At 38.5% G+C, this 22,538-nt stretch overlaps 1 protein-coding gene across 5 annotated transcripts in view; it reads left to right on the top strand.

Annotated features, from left to right (window-relative positions):
- Positions 1-22,538, top strand: part of DAAM2 (dishevelled associated activator of morphogenesis 2) — a 228,943-nt gene that overhangs the window by 142,146 nt on the left and 64,259 nt on the right. For all 5 annotated transcript variants that reach the window (XM_042789299.1, XM_042789298.1, XM_042789300.1 and 2 more), the window contains 3 exons: positions 4,538-4,612; positions 11,112-11,206; positions 18,003-18,336. In XM_042789299.1, coding sequence (XP_042645233.1) covers positions 4,538-4,612; positions 11,112-11,206; positions 18,003-18,336 — 504 coding nt within the window. The remainder of the gene's footprint in view (positions 1-4,537; positions 4,613-11,111; positions 11,207-18,002; positions 18,337-22,538) is intronic.

The raw sequence follows: 22,538 nt of genomic DNA, 5'->3' as shown, positions 1-22,538 counted from the left end.
GCAGCTACTGGTCAGGATCTCCCTCTGCTGTTTCTTTCAAGACTGAAACTGTCTTAAAAGAAGCATCTACCATATAAACAGTGTCTTCCATTTTCATGATCCTCTCAGCCATGAGTATCTGGCATTTCCACATGATTTCTCTATCAGTAGTATTTGGTTGTACTTTGCAGAAAGTTTCACAACAAAGGCAGTGGTCTGTAATTCTTAATTATGTCTGTTATGGCAGTCTTTGTATTGCAAATGCTTGTCCCACTGACATGACATCCACTAAAGGTCTCTGCTCTCTAGAGAACAGCTTGCCCAATGGATCAGGTCTCCCAGGATTCGCAAAAAGGCTTTCAGCTGAGCTGTGCACACAATACTTTGTTGTATTTTGTTTCATTTTGATTGGTTCAGATGGTCCAAATATTTGCAGAACTCCATTAAGTCCTATTTGGGATGAAGTCATAAGTTCCACTTTCCACCAAGGCATGGAGCCTGTCCAAATTAGTGTCAAAGCCTATATAATACCTTGGCCATATTGCAGGCTTGTATAGTATCAAGATCCTGTTTTCACAGCAGTTACATAGTTGTTACTTCAGTGAAGAATGATATGGCCCCTTATAAAGTCCACAAGCTGACGTCTGTTTTTTAATGTAATATTTACATTATTCAAGGAGCTAAAAGAAGGCTTTGCTTTAATAGATTCCTTCAGCTAATGTTTTCCCTTATACAGACGGGTTATTGTTTCCAGCTTTTGATACCTATGTGACTTCGTATATTATGCCCTCGTTTGACTTTTTTTTTTTTTTTTTCCCCCCCCCTTTTCTATGTCTCCTGGAGCAAGGGAAGGGTTTTGCCATTATCATCAAGTTCCCTTGCAGTTTTCTGATGTTTTATTTGAGGGTCAAAACTCTGAACACATTCAAAACAAAGCAAACAAAAAAAAAACCAGCACCCTGATGTTGCCCCCACATCCTCCACTCCCTGAATTGCTTTCTATTTTTGACTTATCTTCCCCTTTCTGAGAGGACACATGGTACAACAATTTCTTACAGTGGGCAATACTTACATAATTTAGCAATGAAATTTTTTTTTTTTTCCAATGACACTGCTGCTACAGGTGTGAACTTCTCTCTCCTTTGAAAATGTTGCCCAGGTGATTGATATAAATAACACCGTGCCACCTAATGGTTTCATGGGGCTAGATAAAAATCTGTGTGTTCATCCTGAGTATAAGTAGCTTTCTGGGGCTTCATAAGCGATAATTAAGTGCCAGATTTTAAGTACATAATCACATTTATTCTAGTGAAGTAAAACATGCATTGACAGCCATAAAATTCAGGTCTGTGTAGGGAGTATGGAGGACCACAGAAATTGGATGGACTTTTATGCTTAATATGCTTCTGGGCTGAAAGAACTTCAGAAAGTGGGGATTGCATAGTGAAATATCTGCTAAGACTATTTTAACCTCAGGAATACACAGCTTCAGTCTGGGCTTTAGTTCAGGAGAAAAGCTTAGTCTTGCTGTGTTCCACTGAAATCGATTTTCACACAATTCTAATTAATACCAAAGCCAAATCATAAGACTTATAGCGTCAGACTTCAGGCCAATTTGCAGTGGACAGAAAATGGTCAAAAGCAAGTTATACCAAGGACCTTATCTCATTTTCCAGGCTAACCACATATACAGATATACTTTAGGGGATCAGAGTTGTCCTATGCTTGGTTCTGATTATGAAATTTCTAGTGGTTTGGGTTCAGACAGGAAATTATTCAGAATTCTGACTGTTTTTTTATTGTATCTATTCTGATGCTTTTCAACCTGCATGTTTAAACTAAACATCTAGAAAGCCAGCCTAGGTGCAGCATTCTAGCATTTATACTATTTTTTTCTTTTTTTTTTTTTTTTTTTTTTTTTTCCACTCTGCTAAAAAATTTTAGGGAGAAAAGGTATTATAGCTTATTTTGGGATAAAAAAGATGGTTCCAGGCAGTCTTGAATTTACGTGTGTCTGTTTCTTTACTTGGAGTTCAGATTGGAGGTGGGAGAAGTATAGGGAACGTACATATTCCCTGTTCTGACAATGTCACCTGTACTCTGTAAACAATTATAGCTGCCACTTGGACTTTTATAATTCTATACAGAGAAAAATTTCACAAGGTCATATGAGCACACCTTGCACTTCAGAGTGGTGGCTCAACCTGGTTCCCTGCAGAATGACCTTATTCACTACCTCTGGATTAGCTCCCCATCTCTATTGTTCTCTTTGGGGATGATAAGGTTATCATATAAAAATAATGCTGTATTTATCTATTATATGTTTTAATTTATTTTTCCATCAGCAAGGTCATATATTGACTTTTGCACGGGAGGTTAAGGTCTGCTAGGTGTGAAACCATTGTCAGGGTTATGATTGCCACTAGATATTCTACACAGAAAAGGGGCAGCAAAAGGCAGCCTACCAGTAACATGTGGTGTAGCAATTCTAACTGGCTATTGATAGGGAGTTTCATATTTCTGTAATGTGCCATTTGACATGGATTTGGGTCCATCAGATTCCTATGGATTGTGACCAGAAAAGGGAAGTAAGGAAAAGCAGTGGAACTTCTCACTTAATTTGAGAAAGGTCGCCTTGTTCGTAATTGCAGCATTTATTGCTGTGAGGTGGTGAATGGATAGCAAGTGTGGATGTAATTAGTATCTGTTGCCACTTTGCCAGCCTCTCTTACTTTTCATACAGCAGTAGGCTACTATATGATGCTTTGTTTAAATCTTCTGCTCTTTTTAATTCTTCAGTTGGATGCAAGGGCTGAATAAAGAGTTGTGATCTGTCTAGGATGTGTCTGTACTGAAGTCCTTAGCTAGGCGGGGACAAAGCTGTTTTGTCAGTATCATGAATGGAGATACTCATTTAGTTTACATATTGGAAGACCAGCGGAATGAAGACAAGGGTAGGAAAGATCCAAGTCTCAGTCCTGACTTCGTTTTTAATTCTAAATATGAAGGTTTTGATTCGTGTAGAATTGTTGACATGTGTTGGTATGTAGCCTGACAGGAACTTGTCAGGGAGCAAGGTGTTTTCTGAATGTGGCTCAGCAGGGAGAAGGTAGAGCTATTTCTCATCTCTAAATCAAACAGTTCTGGAATAGCTGATAGACCTCTGCTGATAGACTCTTAGACCAACACTTTTAATATTGGTCTGTATATCTTCCAGAGAAACTTTCTAGTATGAGTAAGCATTCTTACACAGACAACACTGATGAGATCCACACAGTCTTCATACATCTTTGGACATCATTAGGATGGATAAGTCAAGTGGTTCAATCTCTTATATGCTAGGAGTCTTAATATGAGTTATTTGTAGTTTATAATGGTAGATTAAGATCCTAGAAAATCATCCTCATTTTGCCAGTGATGTTACATCTATCCAGAAATAAATAGACCTGTTGGAATTAAATCTCATTTCCATTGAGCATCCAAAGAACAAGAAAGAATTGGTTCCTGAGTAGGGAAATGTCTTCTTTTAGAAGCTGATCTTGATTGAGCTTAATCTGGTGAAGATGATTTCCAGTGGATTACTTGGGAGGCAGGGATAGAAGGATTAATACCACTCCTCTTGTAACTGAGGGGATGCTGTTCTGTTTCTTCAGATGTTCTGAGGTTGTGCACAGCTTTTTAGAAAAGAAAAAAGAAAAGAAAAGAAAATTTCAGTTGAAAGGGGGCCTACAATGATCATCTAGTCCAGCTGTCTGACCACTTCAGGGCTGACCAAAAGCTAAAGCATGTCATTGAGGGCATTGTCCAAATGCCTCTTAAACACTGACAGATTTAGGGCATTGGTCACCTCTCTGGAAAGCCTGTTCCAGTGTTTGACTGCCCTCTTAATAAAAAATCCACTTCCTAATGTCCAGTCTAAACTTCTTTTTGGTTTAACATGCGAAAATGAGGCAATCTTTTGGCTTCTTTTCAGATTCCTTGACTTTTTTGTTTTGTTTTGTTTTGTTTTTTGTTTTTTTTTTTTTTGTTTGTTTGTTTGTTTTTTTTTGTTTTGTTTTGTTTTGTTTTGTTTTTTGTTTGTTTTTTTGTGTTTTTTTTTCTTCTCCATAACAGATGTTAAACCCCTTTGTTGGTGAATCCCACCATCACTCTAGCAGTGGAGATGCAAAATAACTTATAAGATCTGTCAATATAAAGCTACAAAATGTAAACCTGTAAATGGGCTATCCTTCTACTTGGAAACAGTATATTTAAGGGACTGAGGTTTTCTGCTTAGGTGCCAAAGGTAACTGTGTCCTCCAACAAACTTTATTACTATGTGTTTAATTACCTTAGCTGACGAGGATTCTTTTTATCAGACACCCCATGGTGACAGTGCTAACATTACAGTTTCAGGAATGTTTGTAATAAATGCCACACATCTATGTGCATTTTACAAGAATATGGGGGGAGATACCACAATAAAGAGCAGTGCAACGAATAATTCCAGGTGGTTCTGCAGTGGCATTTCACCCTGCAAAAGGCCCCTTGTGTAACCTTGTTTTACTTTCTGTTTCAGGAACAAGAAGATCCTAATAAGCTTGCTACCAGCTGGCCAGATTACTACATTGACCGCATCAATTCCATGGCAGCAGTAAGTTACCTCTCCTGCAAAGCAGGGAAGATTTGCTACCATAGAGATGTGTTTCTTTAGGAAGAAGGCCCCAAAGGAGAATAATGTTAGCCCAAATGCATGACTGATTTAAAATAGAACTTCTGAAAGAAAACCCATGTGTGTATTAAGAATGAGCCCTGCTCTAGAAGAAGAATAGATTAGAAAACACTATAAGCATTTCCAGTTTTTGTTTCTACAATACTGAGCATTGAAGGCAATCAGATTAGATTCTGGAATGAAAATTCAAGAGAATATTTGGTGAATTGGAAAAACAACTTTGAAAACTAGGTAACGTTTTGGTTTGTTGTGTGGATTCAAATTGGTTTCAAACTGGTTTCAAACGAATCTACAAAATACACTGGGTTTATTAGTTTAGTAGAAGAATTAAATAAAAGGTAGCGGTTTTATGTAAGATAATGTCCACTTATATAAGAGCAGATAAATAGAGAAACATCAGGCCATAATACCTTAGACATCAGATACAAGCCAATGAGCTATTTGAGGAAAACTTTTTTTAATTGTCCTTGCTCAATAGCTGTATCTTTTTCTTCCTCCGAAGCATCCAGTAGAGCTTGTCACCAGCAGAAGCAGCACACCTGCTTCTAGTGTCCACTGATCTCCTTTGACATTGTAGATCTTCTATTTTGAAATTTGATCCTTTTACTGATTTTATAGTAAAATTTTGCCTCCAATTATTCATGTGCAATGTCCACTGAGCTTTTTTTGGCAGTTGTGCAGAAATTATGATAAAATTCTGTTCCTAGCATCTTAAGTAGCATACCTTGTTTGTTTACTTATGCTTTTATGTTTGATTTCTAAAGGCTTCTCTACCTTTTGTGTCATGGTTATGAGCTATAAAATAATTTCATAAACATAATGCCTTAATGGATGCTAAATGTGTCAATACCGATGCACTTCTCATGATGAAATGTCTTGCTCAGTAAAAAAAAAATCAAGATTTACAAGTTATTATAACTCACTGTAAGAGGATAAAAGAAAAAGCTGCTTTCTATTGTGAGTCATGAATAAACAAAATTATCACCTTCCTTCATGCCAGATTTTCTTGGGGCAGAGTAATGGAATAGAAAGAATATGGACTTGTTTTGAGAAAATAAACTGAGTTTTTCTGACTGGCATGGCACTGTGCTTTGATTTCCTGACTGAACAAATTTGTTCTACAAAGGCCATTAAGGAAAAAAATAAGTATGAAACCTTGCAATGTCACTGAGCCAAATACTTCTGGTAGGATTTGATCCAAGGCCTCTTGAACGTACTGAAAGTTTTTCCACTGATTTCAGTGACTTTTGGATTAGTCTTTAAATGATCTTGATGTAAACCTGGAGTGAATACATACATGCCACTATTGTAAATCTGGAGCAGTTCCATGGAATGAGACTATATTTTGGCCTATGTTTCTAATTTTAAACATGTTTTAAGAGCACCAATAAACACCAGCCCTGGTAATATTTGTATGCCTCAGCACTGCATGATTGATAACCTTTTATTTGGCTTCAAGTCTCATGATTTACTCTTATGCTTGAAGTGTTGAGAATACACACTGGGGTTAAACCCCTTCCTTCTGATTTACCACTTAGTTGCTTCACTTTTAGGCAGGTGAAATTTAGTTGACTTGATTTCACAGGACTTTTATCAGTGGAAAACTGGAGTAATACAGTTGAGACACAGTTCCTACACACTTTAAAAGACATGTTCTGTTCATTATTATTTAGACCTCTGAGATTCTTAACTTCCAAATGTTTGTTTTGGGTCCATTATAATTTCAGTCCTAAATTTAGTGTTGGGGTTTTTTGTAATTTTTTTTCTTTTTTTAAACTGTATCCAAGTGGAGTTGGCTCAGAAGTTGTGAAAGAAAAACATGTTTCATGTTGCTTCCTGACACTGTCTAGTCTATTTCAGTTTGTGCCTCTTGGACACTATCAGGTATTGCAGTATTTTAATCAGAAATACTGCAAGAATTATTAGAGTTGAAATGGTAGCAATAATCACAAAAGCGTTAGCTTAAAATCCCTTAAGTCCTGTTGTATTAATACAATTTAATCTTTACATCTCCTGTGAATTAACTGCATAAGAATCTTTTTACATGCAGCTTTCACATCTTTTTCTATATCCTTTTGTTTAATTATGATGTTCTTTTTCAGATATTAACATGGCAAAAAAATTATTTCTACCTGCTGATAAAATAGAAATGGTTCCTTCATCCTGCTGATATCATTAAGTATCTTTCTGTGGATTTCAGGAGGACAGGGCCCCTGTGCTCAAGCATCATTTTCTCAGAAGACCCACTGCAGTGTTACCCATCATATCTGCCCACATAGTGAGAGCAATGTGGTTATTCCTGACATGTTTGACATTCCCTACTTGTAACCTTACACTACTACGTTAGGAAGCACTTTAGGTCCCAGATTCCTGATCCAGTTCAAAAAGCTGTGCATTTTAGGCACAGTTCTGTTCCCACAATTGTTTCTGTTGCTGTGACTTTTAAAAATAGGTTTTACACCCTATTTTATTCTCATAAGAATGTACAACAGTAAAACTGGATCTCTTTACTAGTCTGTAACGTGCAATTCCTCTGGAGGGACTGTCCCATCCTTCAGGTAGCCTGACTGAATGGAAGGGACTGAATAGGTCATTGGTAGACTGTCTTCTAAAGCTGTCCTTAAGAGAAGGGACAGCTGCTAACAATGTCTAATTTAGAAAGAGGAGCCTCCAAAGTTGCCTAGTCCTCTGATGTCTACATGCTATAAATAATATTGGTGATTGTGGAGAGGTTGCACGCTCACAATTGTAGACCATTTCCATTACCAAGCTCATTGTCATCTGCTGATTCATCAACGTATAAAACTTCTTTTCTTAAAATGGAGCAGCTGCCCTGTTAATATCACATGTCAAGAAACATCCATGTGCTCCTCCTGCCTTCCTTACCTCATGATACTGTCTGCTTGGCAGCACAAATAAACACAGCCCTCACTTTACCGGGGAGGAAAACTTCTGACAGCGCTGAGTTGCTTTTATGAGCTTGGCTGTGTATGCATTTCTACAGAGAGACTTTCAGGTGAACAGTACTTGCAGATCCAGCTCTTCTGGAGAGATGGCTCGGTCGAGAGTATGAGACAGGGGTCAAGATTTATAAATACAGCTGTAACCAGGCTTTTTTCCTTGACTCAGAAAGCATTTGTTCAGGGCAGAGCAGCTTCACAGGACTTTAAAAATATGTATCTTTCAGCACAATTTAGCAGATGGATGATAACTCTCTCTTCCACTTGGGTTAGGTGATATCTATGTTACTTTAAACTTATTTTCTTAAAAGTTCAGCTTGTAAAATTTACATCTATTCCTAGTTTATGATTCATAGTTTTTTCTCTTAGTTCAGCCTTAATGTAGCTAGAGATGTGGTGCATTTTGAATTTCAGCTGGTTTGTTTTCTTTGAAGAAATATTTTGAAGTAGCATTGCCCAGGTATGTCATAGGAGGCATACAATACATTATTTTTTAATCAAATTTTGGTTTTACTTTTACTTGTATCTGTTTATGAACTGGAAGTGATTTCAATAATGATAACACTTTGTTAGTTATGATTTTAGACAAGATCTAAAAAAAGAGCTTGAACTATAATGATAAATCAGAACATCCAGGTTGCTTTTTCACTGTCTATTCTAATTGCTTCTTTCTTTTTTCATTTCATTTGTGTGATGGTATTAAGTAAAACTAGGTCCATCATACAGTGTATTGTTGATGTTAGTTCATGCTTTTTTTTTTTTGCTTTTTTTTTTTTCCTCTCTTTTTCTCACATGTACTGTCATTATGGTCCTGTATTTTCCTTCCCAACAGTCTAGGGGGATGATTAGCCACTAGGATAAAGCGAGGGAATGAATCTGTGCTTTTAATAAAAGTAAAATATTTCATTTTAAATGGAGCCACATTTTCAAAAGTAATTCCTTGGACTATCTGATATTTTACATATAAAATTCCATGTGCATGATTGTTTTCACAAATTTGTGAACTTTTTTGAATTGGCAAATCAAGTAACTAGATGCTGTACTTTCCTGGATGATGCACTTAATCTCTAAAACTTTAAATATGCAAAATGTGCTTGTAAAAAAGAGCCTTACATATACCACTCTTTAGGGACCAGATAAGGACCTGACACTATTTTGCTTCCTCTTCCTAGTAAGTTTGGTTAACTGATAGTAACTAGCTGCATCCTCAGCACAGCAGACATTAGTCCTCGAGTGCAGTTTGTAGTTCAGGAAAGCAATTAATCAGCCAGCCACATTAATGAAATCCAGCTTCAAATGATGACAGTTCCATCCCCTCTGTCTCCTAGGGACAGTTATGTTTTCTATAACTCTTGCCGAGAAAGCTATTTCATAATGCAAACGCGTGACCAGTTTGTCTTTAGAGAGGGCATGAGGATTTGAGTTCCTGGACATGAACAGGAGTGAGAAATGAAGGGCTCTTGGCTGCCTGCAGCTTTAGAAAGGGGCTTTTCTATAATCACCCTCTGTTGTAAAGGCAGGATTATTTGTATTTGTTTCATTTGGAAATGGGCCTTTTTCACTTTGAACGAAATGCTGTTGAGTACCTTCCTACCATCCATTTGCCTTCCCCCCACAATGGCTCAGAGGAGAAATTAAGCTGTTGGAGGAATGGGAACCTTTCAAAGGAGCATTTGTGGGCCAAAGGAAAGATGACCAGATGGGCTGTCACCCAAGAAAATACAAATCAAGCCCCAAATCACACCCCAGGACTCTGCCATTGAGATTCCATAATGCCTGTTCATGATTTCTGTTTATTTTTCGAGGAGGGGGATCATATATGGCTTGGCTTAAGCATTTCAATTTATGTTTCTGGCTGTCGGGGGATGCTGGCAAAAGATAAAACATCATCAGCTCATTTTCCATCAGTAGCGCTCTGTCATTCCATTAGGGCAGGAAATAGCTTGCTCTGTTACTGAGTGAATTTGACTTTAGCGTGGATCAGAGGGAGGACCCCTAGAGTTAAACACATCTCCCTATGCCAGCTGTTCAGCATAAGACAGCAACGGCATGTAGCCAAATGACCACCCTCACGATCCGACATGTGTTGGCACCACATGGTTTGCAAAAGCAAGCACTATGCGAGCACTTCCAAGGGAAGTGAGGTGGTGGGGTGGTGGGGTGGCAGGGAGAGTTAAAGGAAGTTCCAGTGAGAGGAAGGTTTTCTTTGCTGCTTTCTAAACAGTAAAATAAAGACTTAAATATTTTGCTGTAATGGGCCATAATTGTAGCTGCTCAGATTCCAGCACAGAGAGGAATTGTATCATATCCCTGATAGACGATACTAGTTTAATCAGGTTAATCATGTGAGATGGGGTTCAGAGCTGCTTTCCAGATACCACTGAGTGATATCCTTGAGAACTCCTGCCAATAACAGAGCCATTTATCCTCTCTGTTTTACAATTAAAGCGGCTAAGAAGACATAGCTATAGGATAAGAATTTCCAGCACTGAGTCTTGACTGTTTAAAAAGTCACACATTGAAGTTGTAGGCCTGAATGGTATATGCGATGGGTACTGAAGAGTCTTGCTTCATATTGCAAGGTTGCAGTGGTGCTGAGCATGGATCTGGAACCCTGATTTCCTGATGTACCACTTTTTTTAATGACATTGTCTGACTTTGAGAATCTTCCTTTTTTTGCATGTATTTCAGTCATCATCTCTCACCATAATTTAAGGTGACCCACAGCATCTTTGTTTCCAGTTGACTGCAAGCTCAGTTATCTCAAGCTGTATACTGGGGAAAGTCGAGTCTCTATGTGCTTCAGTTTACTTGTTAAAATAAGAGGGACAGGGATTTTATGATGCTCTAGCTTTTTGCAGTAAATGGTCCCAATTAGCAAGGGCAAAGTGTATAGAGAAAATCAATATCTTAAAACAGGTGATGTACTTCGTGTGGAGAAGAAAAGTCAAACTTATATGTACACAAACTGTAATTCAGGGTACTTGCAGACTGTTTAGCCTCTTGGAGAAAAAGCTTTTATGCTTTGAAACCTGACACACAAGTCTGGGGGCATTTTTTTTATTCTTTCCCAACCCCCCCAATACCTCCAGCCATGTCAGTCTAATAAAAAATATTACCTCTCCTCACAAACTTTGCCTCACATATCCGTAGATCACCACAGAAGATCACTGTTCCAAATTAGATACAGTTTTCTGAGGGCATACTGGCAAGCATGATTTTGGGGGAGTAATCCGAGAACCCTAGTTTAGCCAGTGTGGCAAAGCAGTATGCTGCTGCCAGTCCACATAAGCAGCCTCATCTGGATTCAGTTTTGTAGCTGAGGCACTGCTTTCCTGGTGAGAGGTCGGCAGGCACCTCTGCATGGGTTGATGTGATAGTTGTTTTTCATAATTCCCGGCCTGCCTCTCAGCTTCCAGGCAGCCTGAACTTTCCTGATTGTCATCTTCTTTTCTGAACAGATGCAGACTCTGTATGCTTTCGACGAAGAAGAAACAGAGATGAAAAATAAAATAGTTGAAGACTTGAAGACAGCTCTGCGGACTCAGCCCATGAGGTAATGTTGTTCGTCTTTCATCACAATTCACAGCCTCTCTATGGTCAGATGTGACATGGGAAAGAGTGGCAAGGACAGAAACCTCATTGTCTCACCTCACACAAGCCTCTCTGATATTTCAGACATTCCACAGAGAGCCCTACAGTCCTCGGTCTGAACCTGCCTAGTTGGGAGGACACAATAATGCTGAAGCATGTAGCTTCAGGAAAATAAAAGATAAAGTCTGCTGTGAAAAACCTGTGACAAATATGTGCAAACACAGGTAATGACTGTGAAGATCAGATTGTAGACTTCATAGCCTCCTGAATGTCCCATGTAATTTGATTCACGTTGGGCAAAATCTCAGCCTGTACTCTGAACTTTGAGTTCAAGCTTCCCCTTATCTTTAGTAATGTGAACTGTTCGGTACAAAGCAGCTAATCCATCTGACATCACCTGGTTTGGCATTCTTCCTGTTCTATGTGCAACTGTGGTGGAGAAAAATGTTAAGAGACTTTATTGTGTACTGTGTCTTTGAAGGCAAGGTCATCTTTGTTTTTCTGGGAACAGAACTCTGAACAATAGCAAACTAACTAGTATAGAAACCTTTTTCATTTAACACTTAGAAGACCATTGTGCAGAAGCAATAACTATAGTTGATATGATCTCGAGATACACTTGGTCAAAAATTTTCCAAATGCCTTCGTATTTGGCCCAAAATAGGCCAAATGCATTTGCATCCACACTATGTTGAAGTCACGGAGAGCTTCAGTAATGTCTAAGCAAACAGGTTTGGGGTTTTTTTGTTGTTTGTTTTTGGTTTGTTTTTTTTTTTGGGGGGGTGGGGAAGGGAACATAACCAAACAAAATAAATAAATAAATAAATGGAAACAACCCAAAAAATTATCTCAAAGAATTTGCATTGCAGTTATGTTGACCTGGAGTGAAGATATTTCTGGTACTTCTGGGATAGCAAAGTTCTGATTGTGCTTCTTCCCTTCACGGTGTTTAAACAGTTGACTGCATGCAGCTTCTCACCTCACAGCAAGTGTGAGACAGAACACATCAGCTTAAACCTCAGGTTTAACCTGCTGTTGTGATGGGCCATAAGAGAGCACAAAGCCAGATTCTGATGCTCCTCTGATGCATAAAGGTTCATCAGGCTTTTGTAACTTTAGCGTCTGGATAGGATGAGTGCTTTTAATATGGAGACGTAGCGACCTATATTGAGTCTTAGCCCAAGGGGATAAGTGACTGATCCTGTCTGTTACTGTCCTAAACCAGAGAACACAGTAAAATGCAGCTGGACTTTATGTTAAAAAGGAAGCTAAGATAACTGCTAAACTCCCAACTCTCACAAGGGCTTTAAACCAAAGTCCTGTGCTGTTGAGGAATAGAGTAATAGCAACTCTACTATGCTAATGTGGAGCTGGTTTGACTCTCACTCTGTAAAAGCGATAGCTTTCACTGAGCATAGCCACAGCAGCAAGGCCTCTCTGCTGTGTTCAGCTGAAACACTTTGATGGCCACCTTTGGTTGTTCTGCTCTATCATTTTGAATAGGACAGCTCAGCCTCCTTGTTGAGAGCAAGGCAATAGAGAATAAGAGAAATGTCCTTTCCTCAAAGCCTCCTAAGGTTTTCCTTCTCAGACCTGTATTGCTTCTGCTGGATCCCCTTGACAACAGCCTGTTGCTTCATCTGTTTATAATAACCCTAACAAGCTTCAGTACAAGCATCTATGAGCTGCCCTATAAAGTGTTCTCTTCTAAATCACTGGCGACGGTTATGGGGCCTTTTTTAAAAAAAAAAAAAATAGTTAAGCCAAGCCAAATTTTGAGTTAAGTCCTATGTCTCAACTAATTTCCAGCGACTCAATTCGTTAGCTGCCAAATGGGCTGCGTGCCAATGCCTGATCAACAAGCCAATTTCTTCTTGATGGAAAGGTTGCAGTAGAGAGGCCCTCAGCTCCATCAAATCCCTTTCATAAGCACCACGATACCCAAGCCTTCAAAATACTAGTCTTTCTAGTTGAATTTGGACATCAAATCCTATTTTCCTTGCCACTTCTGTTCATCAGGCCTCTGAAGAAAACAGAGACCTAAATTCACACAGGATGAGCTGTCTGGAATCCATTTGTGATGGTAGGGTACACAGGGGGTCTGACAGCTTACCAATAGGCCCCTTTGCTTGAATTTTCTGATCTAGAGGAATCAAAAGAAGAAAAATCCATATGTTTGTGTTTTATTTCGCTGTAGAACTGTGTTTCTGCTAGTAGAAAATGCAGAGTAATGGTACTAATCTGTGCCTCTATTCCAACCCATCAGTTCTAACAGCAACAAAGTGTGAAGCAGAAGCAGACATACCCAAACTCAAGTTCCTCTCCTCTTTGGAGAAAATGTGATAGAAGCATCCCTGGGCAGCTAGGTAGCCCCCTTTGAGCAAGTGCATTTTGTTCTTGTATTTAGAAGCTGCCCTGAAATAATAAAGCCAGGTTATGTCCCAGCAGGCAGGAACAACCCCAGCCTTAGAGAACAAAACCCCCACATCTGCATCTTGTAAGGAAACACATTTTCTTTTAGGTTTGTAAGAACTTATGACTATAAACAAGTGTGATGACAAACTGTTGGACAGAAGCAGTGAGAGAAGAGCTTTTCTTTTGGTATTTTAGTGCCCAATAGTGGAGGTTCAGAAGTGCAGCAAAAGTAAAAACTTAAAAGGGACTGGAAAAGAAATCACTTTTTAGAACCCCAGAAAAATACCTGCTTTAGTCTGAATCATCACTAGCTCCCTTTGCTGTCTGCTTTTCTCCTTTTGTTTAATTCAGATTTACCTCATTTTTGCTTGATTAACTATGTTGTGTACAAGTGCATACTGCAGATGATCATTTATTCATCCAGCAAGCAAAATCCATTAAGCTGAATTTTTCAGCAGTTCAGTAGTTGTCAGGATTATGTGTGCCCACAGATTCAAAAACTGATGCTGCAGGCAAGCGTGGCCTTGGTTGTTAACAGGGTGGGAACATCCTGCTCTCTGCACACCCACAGCATATGATCTTTCTGTCTTTCCTGAGCTGGATCAAGTCTCACAGGGAGGCTGTCCCACCCCTACACTTCGATTCCATCAGAGGGTCATTACCTCTTAGGCTGCCACATCTATATTTGGATGAAAGGTTTGTTATTAGAGCTAGCTAACTCATTCTGATCAGCACTCTCTCAAACTTGAAAGGCTAAGAGGCGCCCTGCCTTTTAAAGTGTGCTAAACTGGTCAAGTGAGAGTCTGAGGTGAGGTTAGGCTTTAATTTGCTTGTTTAGCACCTATTAAAACACACCCTGCTTTATTTGTACTTGAGTTTTTGAATGTGTTAGCCAGAATGCATTGGCAAATATACTTAACTTTACACCTTCCAGTCTAGAACAAGACCTTACTTTGCAGTATTCACGGTGTAAAGGATGGCAGTTAGTTACACATGTATGTATTGTGAGGAAGAAGGTACTTTATTTGTGTGAGTTGGGTTTGCTTTTGCACATACATACTCACACACACTCACATCCCTACTTACAGACGTACAGATGCACAAACAGCAAACAGTGTGAGGATTATGGCACTCAGCCTGTCAACTAAACTCCCACTTCTTTTTCCTTCCTGTACAGACATTTACACACATACCTCCCCACACTAAGAAAATCCTCATACTGAAAGTGTCTTTTGGCCCAGAAACTGCTCTTGCCATTTCTTTATCTCCTTCTTGCATGGTTTATGGCTTTTCTGGAGAATAGGGAACTAAGTGTTTTGGAAAAGGAAGGCGAAAATCATAATTTGATTCCTGCTTCTGATGTTAGCTGAAATGGGGAGGTACTTGGTTTTAATTCCTAGTGAGTAATGCAGTTCACTGTTTGCTCTCTGGACTAGGAAGACTACAGGAAAATCCCGACGTTATTTTAAATTATGTCATTAATCAAGGTCTGTGACACACACCACTTTCCTGTGCATGCCTTCTTTTTGGAATGTCCTTATTCAAACAGTTCTAGAAAAATTGCTCTGCCAGTGAATTTAGTAAAGGATTGCACTTAATTGGGACAATGTGATTTTTACACATTTACCATTTTTTTTTTTTTCAACATGGTCATCACAGCAGGCTAAATTACATGGAGGTTATAGTGCCTTGTATGTCTTGTCATAAGACCAGGTGTTCCATCCTAAAGTATGTTTAAGGGACTTTTTGTTCAGCTGCTTCATCAGCATATTTGCCTGTTTGTTTTTGTCAGTAGAGCTCTGTATCTTCAGAAAGGTATCTATCTTAGGCCTTCCCTCAGCCCTAGAACTGAAAAGAACAGCAAAACATCCCCTTTTTTTTTTTTTTTTCCTCCCCCCAAAAATGGAGGGAATAGCTAAGGTATAGGATGGATTCATAGAACTGAACTTTGGAAGTGAGGAAGAGAAGGAGAATTTAAACTAATCCCTCAATAGTAGAGGCAAAGAGCGACTCTGCTCTTTAGGCCCAGGGTTAGAGAAATGCTCAGAGGTCATTGGCATTGCATTGTTTGGTAACACATTGAGTTTGTGCTTATTTTGGTGTCAAATACATCCTTAGCAGCAACACTTTTAGCCATGAATGTGTTTACTTCAGTCTTCTTTGGCATGCTAGCAGCTAAATGCATTACAGAAAGTGAACTAAGTTTTAATCTTTCTATAATCAGTTTAAATAACAAACTGCTTTGTGTGACTTACCAAATTCCTGGTGCACAATGTTGATCCCACTCTCTGGCCTGGAGGCAGAGGGGCTTTTGCTCCTATGATTTGTTAGGGTAGAAAAGATGATACATCCATAGAATTTGCAATCAGACCTGTGTGAAACTTGGCATATTGTCTTAGCAGGGTTCAAGCTAAACCTTGTTTTCATTTTTGGTGCACACGTGTTCCTGTGTGTGCTTGCCCTTACTCTGATAGTCACTTTGAAATTTAGTTTTGAACAAACCACAAACCTCAGACTGAAACTTCATTGAAAGCACCAAGCTTTGCCACATTTCTGGTCAAACTGCTGGCCCAAATAAGCTGAAATTTGGCAAATCTTATCAGCATAGTGAGCATAACTTTCAGGTAGGCCCTGAAAATTCCAGTATGGTGTGGAGTGTAACCACCATAAGACCATACATATGTCAAGTCCATATTAGCCAGGAGATATAAAAGTATGGCTCAGGTTTGTCTTGCTGGTACAGAGACATCAACAGAGTGAAATTCAGTCTTTCAGTATGGTGCTTCCATTACTGATGCATATTAGGAACAGTCTCTCACTTAAGGACAGAAAAGAGAAAGATAGTACATTAAGAAGTATCCAAAACGGAGGAAGAGGATCTGGATAAAAGCACAATAACACAGACTTTTGGTGTTTTTCATTTGTTACACAGATGCAAATTGTTAACAACCTTTTCATTTATTTGAGGTGTCTTTCTACATTATACTATTTAGAGCATAGTCATGGGCATATTATTGTTACTGTACATTTTGGTAGACTGAAAATTCAAATGTAATTCGCATGATTTTGCATTCAGACATTCTAAAAAAGTGCACCTACCTGAATGACCTGTTAGAGGAGGCAGGAAGTAAACAAAGCAATCTAGAGAAATTATTTGCAGCCCTTCTCATATCTTAGAATCCCCATTTTTAAGCCTGGGAACTCTAAATGAAACATTGCTAGAATGATTGTCTTGAAATTACTTATATAATTCCATCCATTTCTGTTGATTTGTGAAGGGGGGATATCTGTATGATTTAATTTGACCCATCTCGATTTTTTTAACCCTGGCTTTCAACAAAAGCTTAAACTTTTCCAGGCATTTTCTCCTATATTGTTTTCATCCTCAGTTTCCATAATCTTAACCTGAAGAAAGGCAAATTTTATGTTAGAATACAGTAAAAACAGAACTCTGGTGATGTCAATAGTCAAAATAAATGTGTCCTACTAGAGTTTCAGTCTTTGATGTGTCATTTGGTAACGGATTAATTCTGTATTTTCTCTGTTTATGATGTTTTTACTGTAGATTTTGCTACTGCATGTTGGTAATGGACCAGTTCCATCCTTAATATACTTTCTCAGACTAAAAATAATCAAACCCCAAAAAACTCATCCAAAGCCATTATTGGAGTTTGTCTTTTACTGAAGAACATGTCCCTTTTAAATATAATACATTCTTCTACATATATCATGGGATCAGAATATGCAGTCAGCATATCTGACAGACACAGTGGTAATGAGTTTGCCTCTGTCAGCGTACCCAACTCCTGGAGGTGTCAGCCTATGAGTAATATTGGCTCAAATTTTGACCTAAATCTAAGAATGGTTTTCAAGATAATCTGAACTCATAATTAAAAGTGTGGTGATGAGTCTGTATGAAGATGTGTCTTGTGTGTATTAGCATGTATGTAAGATGTAGCGATTTGGAAGAATCCATTCAACCTTGGAAATGAAGCAAGTATTGGGGTGGACCACAGCAGGTGTTTGGTGGTAACAGCAACAAAGAACACAGTGACCGAACAGCAGGGTCATAAGATGATAGAACATAATTACCCTGAAACTATGTGACACACTAGTATTAGCTAGTCTGTTTTCTCTCTTTTTTCTTTGGTTTGTTGTTTTGTTTTTCTTAAATACATGGGAATTATTCTGCTAAAAAACAACCAGCTTTTACAGATACAGGGTTGAATAATATGGTATCTTTCGAATAAATTGCTTTTGGTCTACTTTCCTTATTTTTCTACCTGTTTTTTTTTTTTTGTTTGTTTGGTTTGGGTTTTTTTTGTTTTTTTTTTTTTCTTCAGGTTTGTGACCAGGTTTATTGAGCTGGATGGCCTGAGCTGTTTGCTGAACTTCCTGAAGAGCATGGACTATGAGACCTCAGAGAGCCGCATACACACATCCGTTATAGGGTGTATCAAGGCATTGATGAACAACTCCCAGGGACGGGCTCATGTCCTGGCTCATCCAGAGAGTATCAACATCATATCCCAAAGCTTACGGACTGAGAATATTAAGACCAAGATTGCTGTACTGGAGATCCTAGGGGCTGTCTGCTTGGTACCAGATGGTCACAAGAAAGTCTTGCAAGCCATGCTTCACTACCAAGTCTATGCTGCAGAAAGGACAAGATTTCAGGTACAAGGAGGATACTTTGCCAGAAATACCCAGTATGATGGATCTCTGCGGGGAGTGATTTCTGTAGTGCATGTATTGTAAAATTGCTAGGTAGTAAAAGCAGTATTTCTCATTTTGTTTTAGGAAGGTCGCTTCCCCAAATGGATTAACAGCATATATATATTTTTTTTTTCAAGGCCTGATTGCTTGTTATTCATGCTAATTTAAAATCTCTTATATTTTGCCTTAAAATGGGAGTTTGCTATGTTAAATGAAAGCTGCTGATCTGTTCATACTCTAACCTGATGGCATTCCTGGAGTGGTAATCATATGTTCCACCCTAGAAGCTGAAGCCACAGAATTCCAGGAGCCTCTGTCCTGACTTTAAAGACCTTAGTAATAAAAAGCCTTTGGTAATAAAAGAGTTGTGGATTAAATAATGGAGACAGTGGATTAAATAATGGACAGTGGAGGCACTTCAATTGCCACTTAGCAATCAACTTGTACACTGTCACCACTTAGCAATTTTTGGCTCAGATAGCTCTCATTCAGAACACAGGAGGGAAACTCAATCTCGGAAACCTTGAGGTAGGTCAGTAGATCATTGACAGGATTTTATTCTGGATACTGTTGGATGCTATTATAACGTTCCTCTTCCTAGTGAATAGAGCACCTTTACAAAAAGTTGTAACAGAATCTGTTGCTCTGTATGAAGCTGTAGCTCCTAAACTTTGGGACAAGGTCACCCTTTCACTGTTTGTTCTTAGATGAAATAAGGATGGTGTTGGGCCAACAGGCCCTGGATCCTAGTTTCTGTCAGCCATTATTTCCTGCCTCCTCTCCAGCTAATGCATCAGTGGATTTTGGGCTACAGTAAGCTATGAGTGTAAAAGTGAATGGGGAAACAGAGTGTGCTCGTGAACTGTAACTGCCAATGGTGGTTGTTAGAACTGAATGCACTATGGGATTCACTGACTGTGACTCAGACTTGAAACTGGGATGCAGAAGATCTTGGTTTGTTATTAACCTATATATGGCATTGGCAGTTCCACCCCTCTGTGTGCACTGCCTCATCCAGCTTGCTCTCTAGTAATTAGCTGAAATGAAGAATATTTCCTGAATTAGACATTCTTGAATACCTTGTGACAGGCGGGGGTAACCTTAGATGGTTGGAAAAAAGCAGTGGAAACTCACAGCCCTGACAACACTTGTGGTCCTGTGTTAACTTATCCTTATTTGACCAAGTGACTCTGACTAATAAGCCCATATGGGAGATAGATGCTGAGTTTATTCAGTGCTTTTGGGTCTTGGTTCTCTTTTTTTTTTTTTCCTTTTTTTTTTTTTTTTTTTTTTTTATTGTTTTAATATTTCCTGAGTAACTGAGTTAAGTCATTGCTGGGCAAAGTGTGGTAGCACAGGTCTTGTGAGATTTTAAGGCATCTAATGTAACGATTTGCAGATGCTTTCCAACTTTCATATTAATGAAAGAGTACTTTGTATAAATATTTGCTTTTGTCAAAATGCTTTTCCAGTTGCGGGGGGGAGGGGGGGGAAGGTGTGTGAGGAAAAAAAAAAGATAAATGGATACTATCCCTTCTTTCTTTCTTAAACAAAAAAAAAAAAAAAAAAAAAAAAACCAACAAAAAAAAACAACAAACATCCAAACCCCCAAAATATTTAGCAGAAGGGGTGCATCTTTTTCAATTTCTAACACTTGTGTCTAGATGCTGGAATGGGTTTTTCCACTACACAAAGCAATAGCTTAGGTTTAATTTTGAGGAGGTAAGATTCATCCAAAGACATTCCTCACCCATCTTCAGTCATTTTCTTCTAACAGAGAGACTGTTTTTTTTTTTTAAATGCTGTTGAAACAAACGTGGTCATGGTCTTCCTTACATTTGAGTGAAGTTTCTTTGATACTCTAGGACTTTTCAGTTAAGAGGGTGTTATATTTCTTTCCCTCTTGCCTTCCCACACTTGTGTCTCAGGACAATCAAGAGAAGCATCCACTGTAACTTAACTATGGGAGGCCATTGGGAGGAAAAGGATGAGTTGTCAACATTTATCCTATACCTTTACTGTAAACTTCAAAGATTTGGGGTACAATGAAAGCCAGTGAAAGCCTTTTTTCTTTATTCTAGTCGTGAGTGTAATCTTTGTAACCCAGACTTATATCTGAATATATATCTGAACTTCTATCTGAAGAGATCCTTCAGGTTTCAGACTGATCTCTTCTGGGGATGTGTTTCCTGTAGTTTGAGCAACTAGCAGCATCACTCAGGGTATTGAAGTGTCTGAACAGTTTAGAGCTTGCAGCTTTAGGTTAACTTTGACTGGCCACACCTAATCACAGTTATGTTGAAAATGATCCCCCACAACTGGGGATCTGGCAGAACCAAGAAATGAGAATTCTTTCTGTAAAAAGCAATAAAAAATGAACTAAACTGTAGGAACAGGAGAAACATACTTTGAATGTGCAGAATAGGAATTTATTCCTTTGGCTCTATGGTTCGTTATTGCAGACTGATTCTAAAGGGGGGAAAAAAGGAAAGCAGGGAACTGTAAAGGCACTGCTCAGTCTTTCTCTAGATCTAGCTCTGTAATACAATTGCCAAATGAAAGACACAATACCTAAGAGGAGAAAAAGTTCAGATTCTCAGTTTTGGAAATCAGACTCAATTCTTGTGAAGTAAAAAGTGTAGAGCTTTCTGGAAACTGTACAGAAGTCCCTTTTATTGGAATGTCCACTAAATAATTTACAAGTAACACTGACCTCTGACAATATCAATACAATTGTTGCTCTTCCTTATGTTCCCTTCTTGACAACAGTGGTTGATAATATTCATCCCTTTCAGCCACCTCACTGTCAGTTTATCCCTCCTCATCTACGAAAGCTGGCACTTTGTTTGTATATTATGTGTTTGGATTTATTATCCACTCTTGCAGACTGCAGTAAATCTAAGTGTCCCACTCTGCCCGTATCATCAGTGGTGACCAGCACTGTGTACTTTGAGGAATCTGGAGGTAAATGTAAGAAACACTGGTTCAGATCTATTTTTCTACAACACAAATAGTTTTCTTTTTTTGCCTTCTTGCAGAGGAATATCACAGTGATGAATAAAAAATTTGGGGTGCCTGGTTCTGCTTCCACTGCTCTTTGTAAGAAGGAGGAAGAGAGGTTCAGAATTATTTGCTGGCAACCATTTAAAACATGAGCTTGTCCGTAACTTGCTGCTGGCAACTTTAGATTGGACACTGATTATTTCCAATTTGCACATGCTCAAGTGTGGTGGACTGATGTAGAGATCATGTATTTAACACAGTAGCATAAAACATAGCATCTTTCATTGAATGTCAGAAGTTATTGCTGGTCAGTATCCTGAGTACAACTCTTGCTAGCTGGCACAGCTAGTAGCAGTCAGAGGACCTAGCAACTGGTGAATTAGTAGAGAAGTAACGCTGTGACTTAAGGTATTATCCTTACTAAACGTGCACTGGCTCTGTCCTGCTATAACTCCTACTGTTTGAATAGGAAACTTTTCTCATTTTTCTTCTTTTTTTTCTTTATATTTTATGCTACTGTATCTAAAGTAAAAATCTAAATTACAGTGAGATTCCTCAGTGATATAAGCACTTGTAATCCCAATTAATTTAACTAAATTGCATCAGGTCATACCAATTGAAGACCACTAATCAAACTGTGCTTGTTTTTGGAAAGGATGTTCTTGCTTTTTGATGTGTTCTTTTTTTTTTTTCATTGAAGTCAATGGAAAAAATAGAACTTTTATGAATATGAAGGACCACCTCCTTAATTTAACAAAACTTCATATTTTGCTCTGAGTGGAAAATCTGATGTAAAATATTTGTTCTTTCTAAATTGCCAGCACTTCATCTACTGACTGCAGTTATCAATCTAATCCTTAACTTCAGAGAGGAGTTGCTTTAAAACTATGAGAGATTCTCCAGAATTTACTCTTCTTTGTTGAGACTTCAGTCTTCACTCGAATGCCTTTATGTACTATGACTTCACCCTGTATCTCCGCTGTTCAGTGTGTTTACAGGTCTGTCAAGATCATCTTTGTCTTGGTACTTGCAACAAGATTCTATACTTTATGTTTGTGTCAGAATTTATATTGTGGATGTTCCTATTTTCTCAGACTTGCTGCAGATTATTGCCCGAGCTGATTCCTTTGCCTGCTTTAATCTTTGACCCTTCTTTCACA

This window comes from Tyto alba, unplaced genomic scaffold, assembly GCF_018691265.1.
Source record: "Tyto alba isolate M040663 unplaced genomic scaffold, T.alba_DEE_v4.0 Super-Scaffold_16, whole genome shotgun sequence".
Taxonomy (NCBI): Eukaryota; Metazoa; Chordata; class Aves; order Strigiformes; family Tytonidae; genus Tyto; species Tyto alba.
The sequence above is the reverse complement of the archived record's forward strand: the minus strand, read 5'-3'. Positions and strand labels throughout refer to the sequence as shown.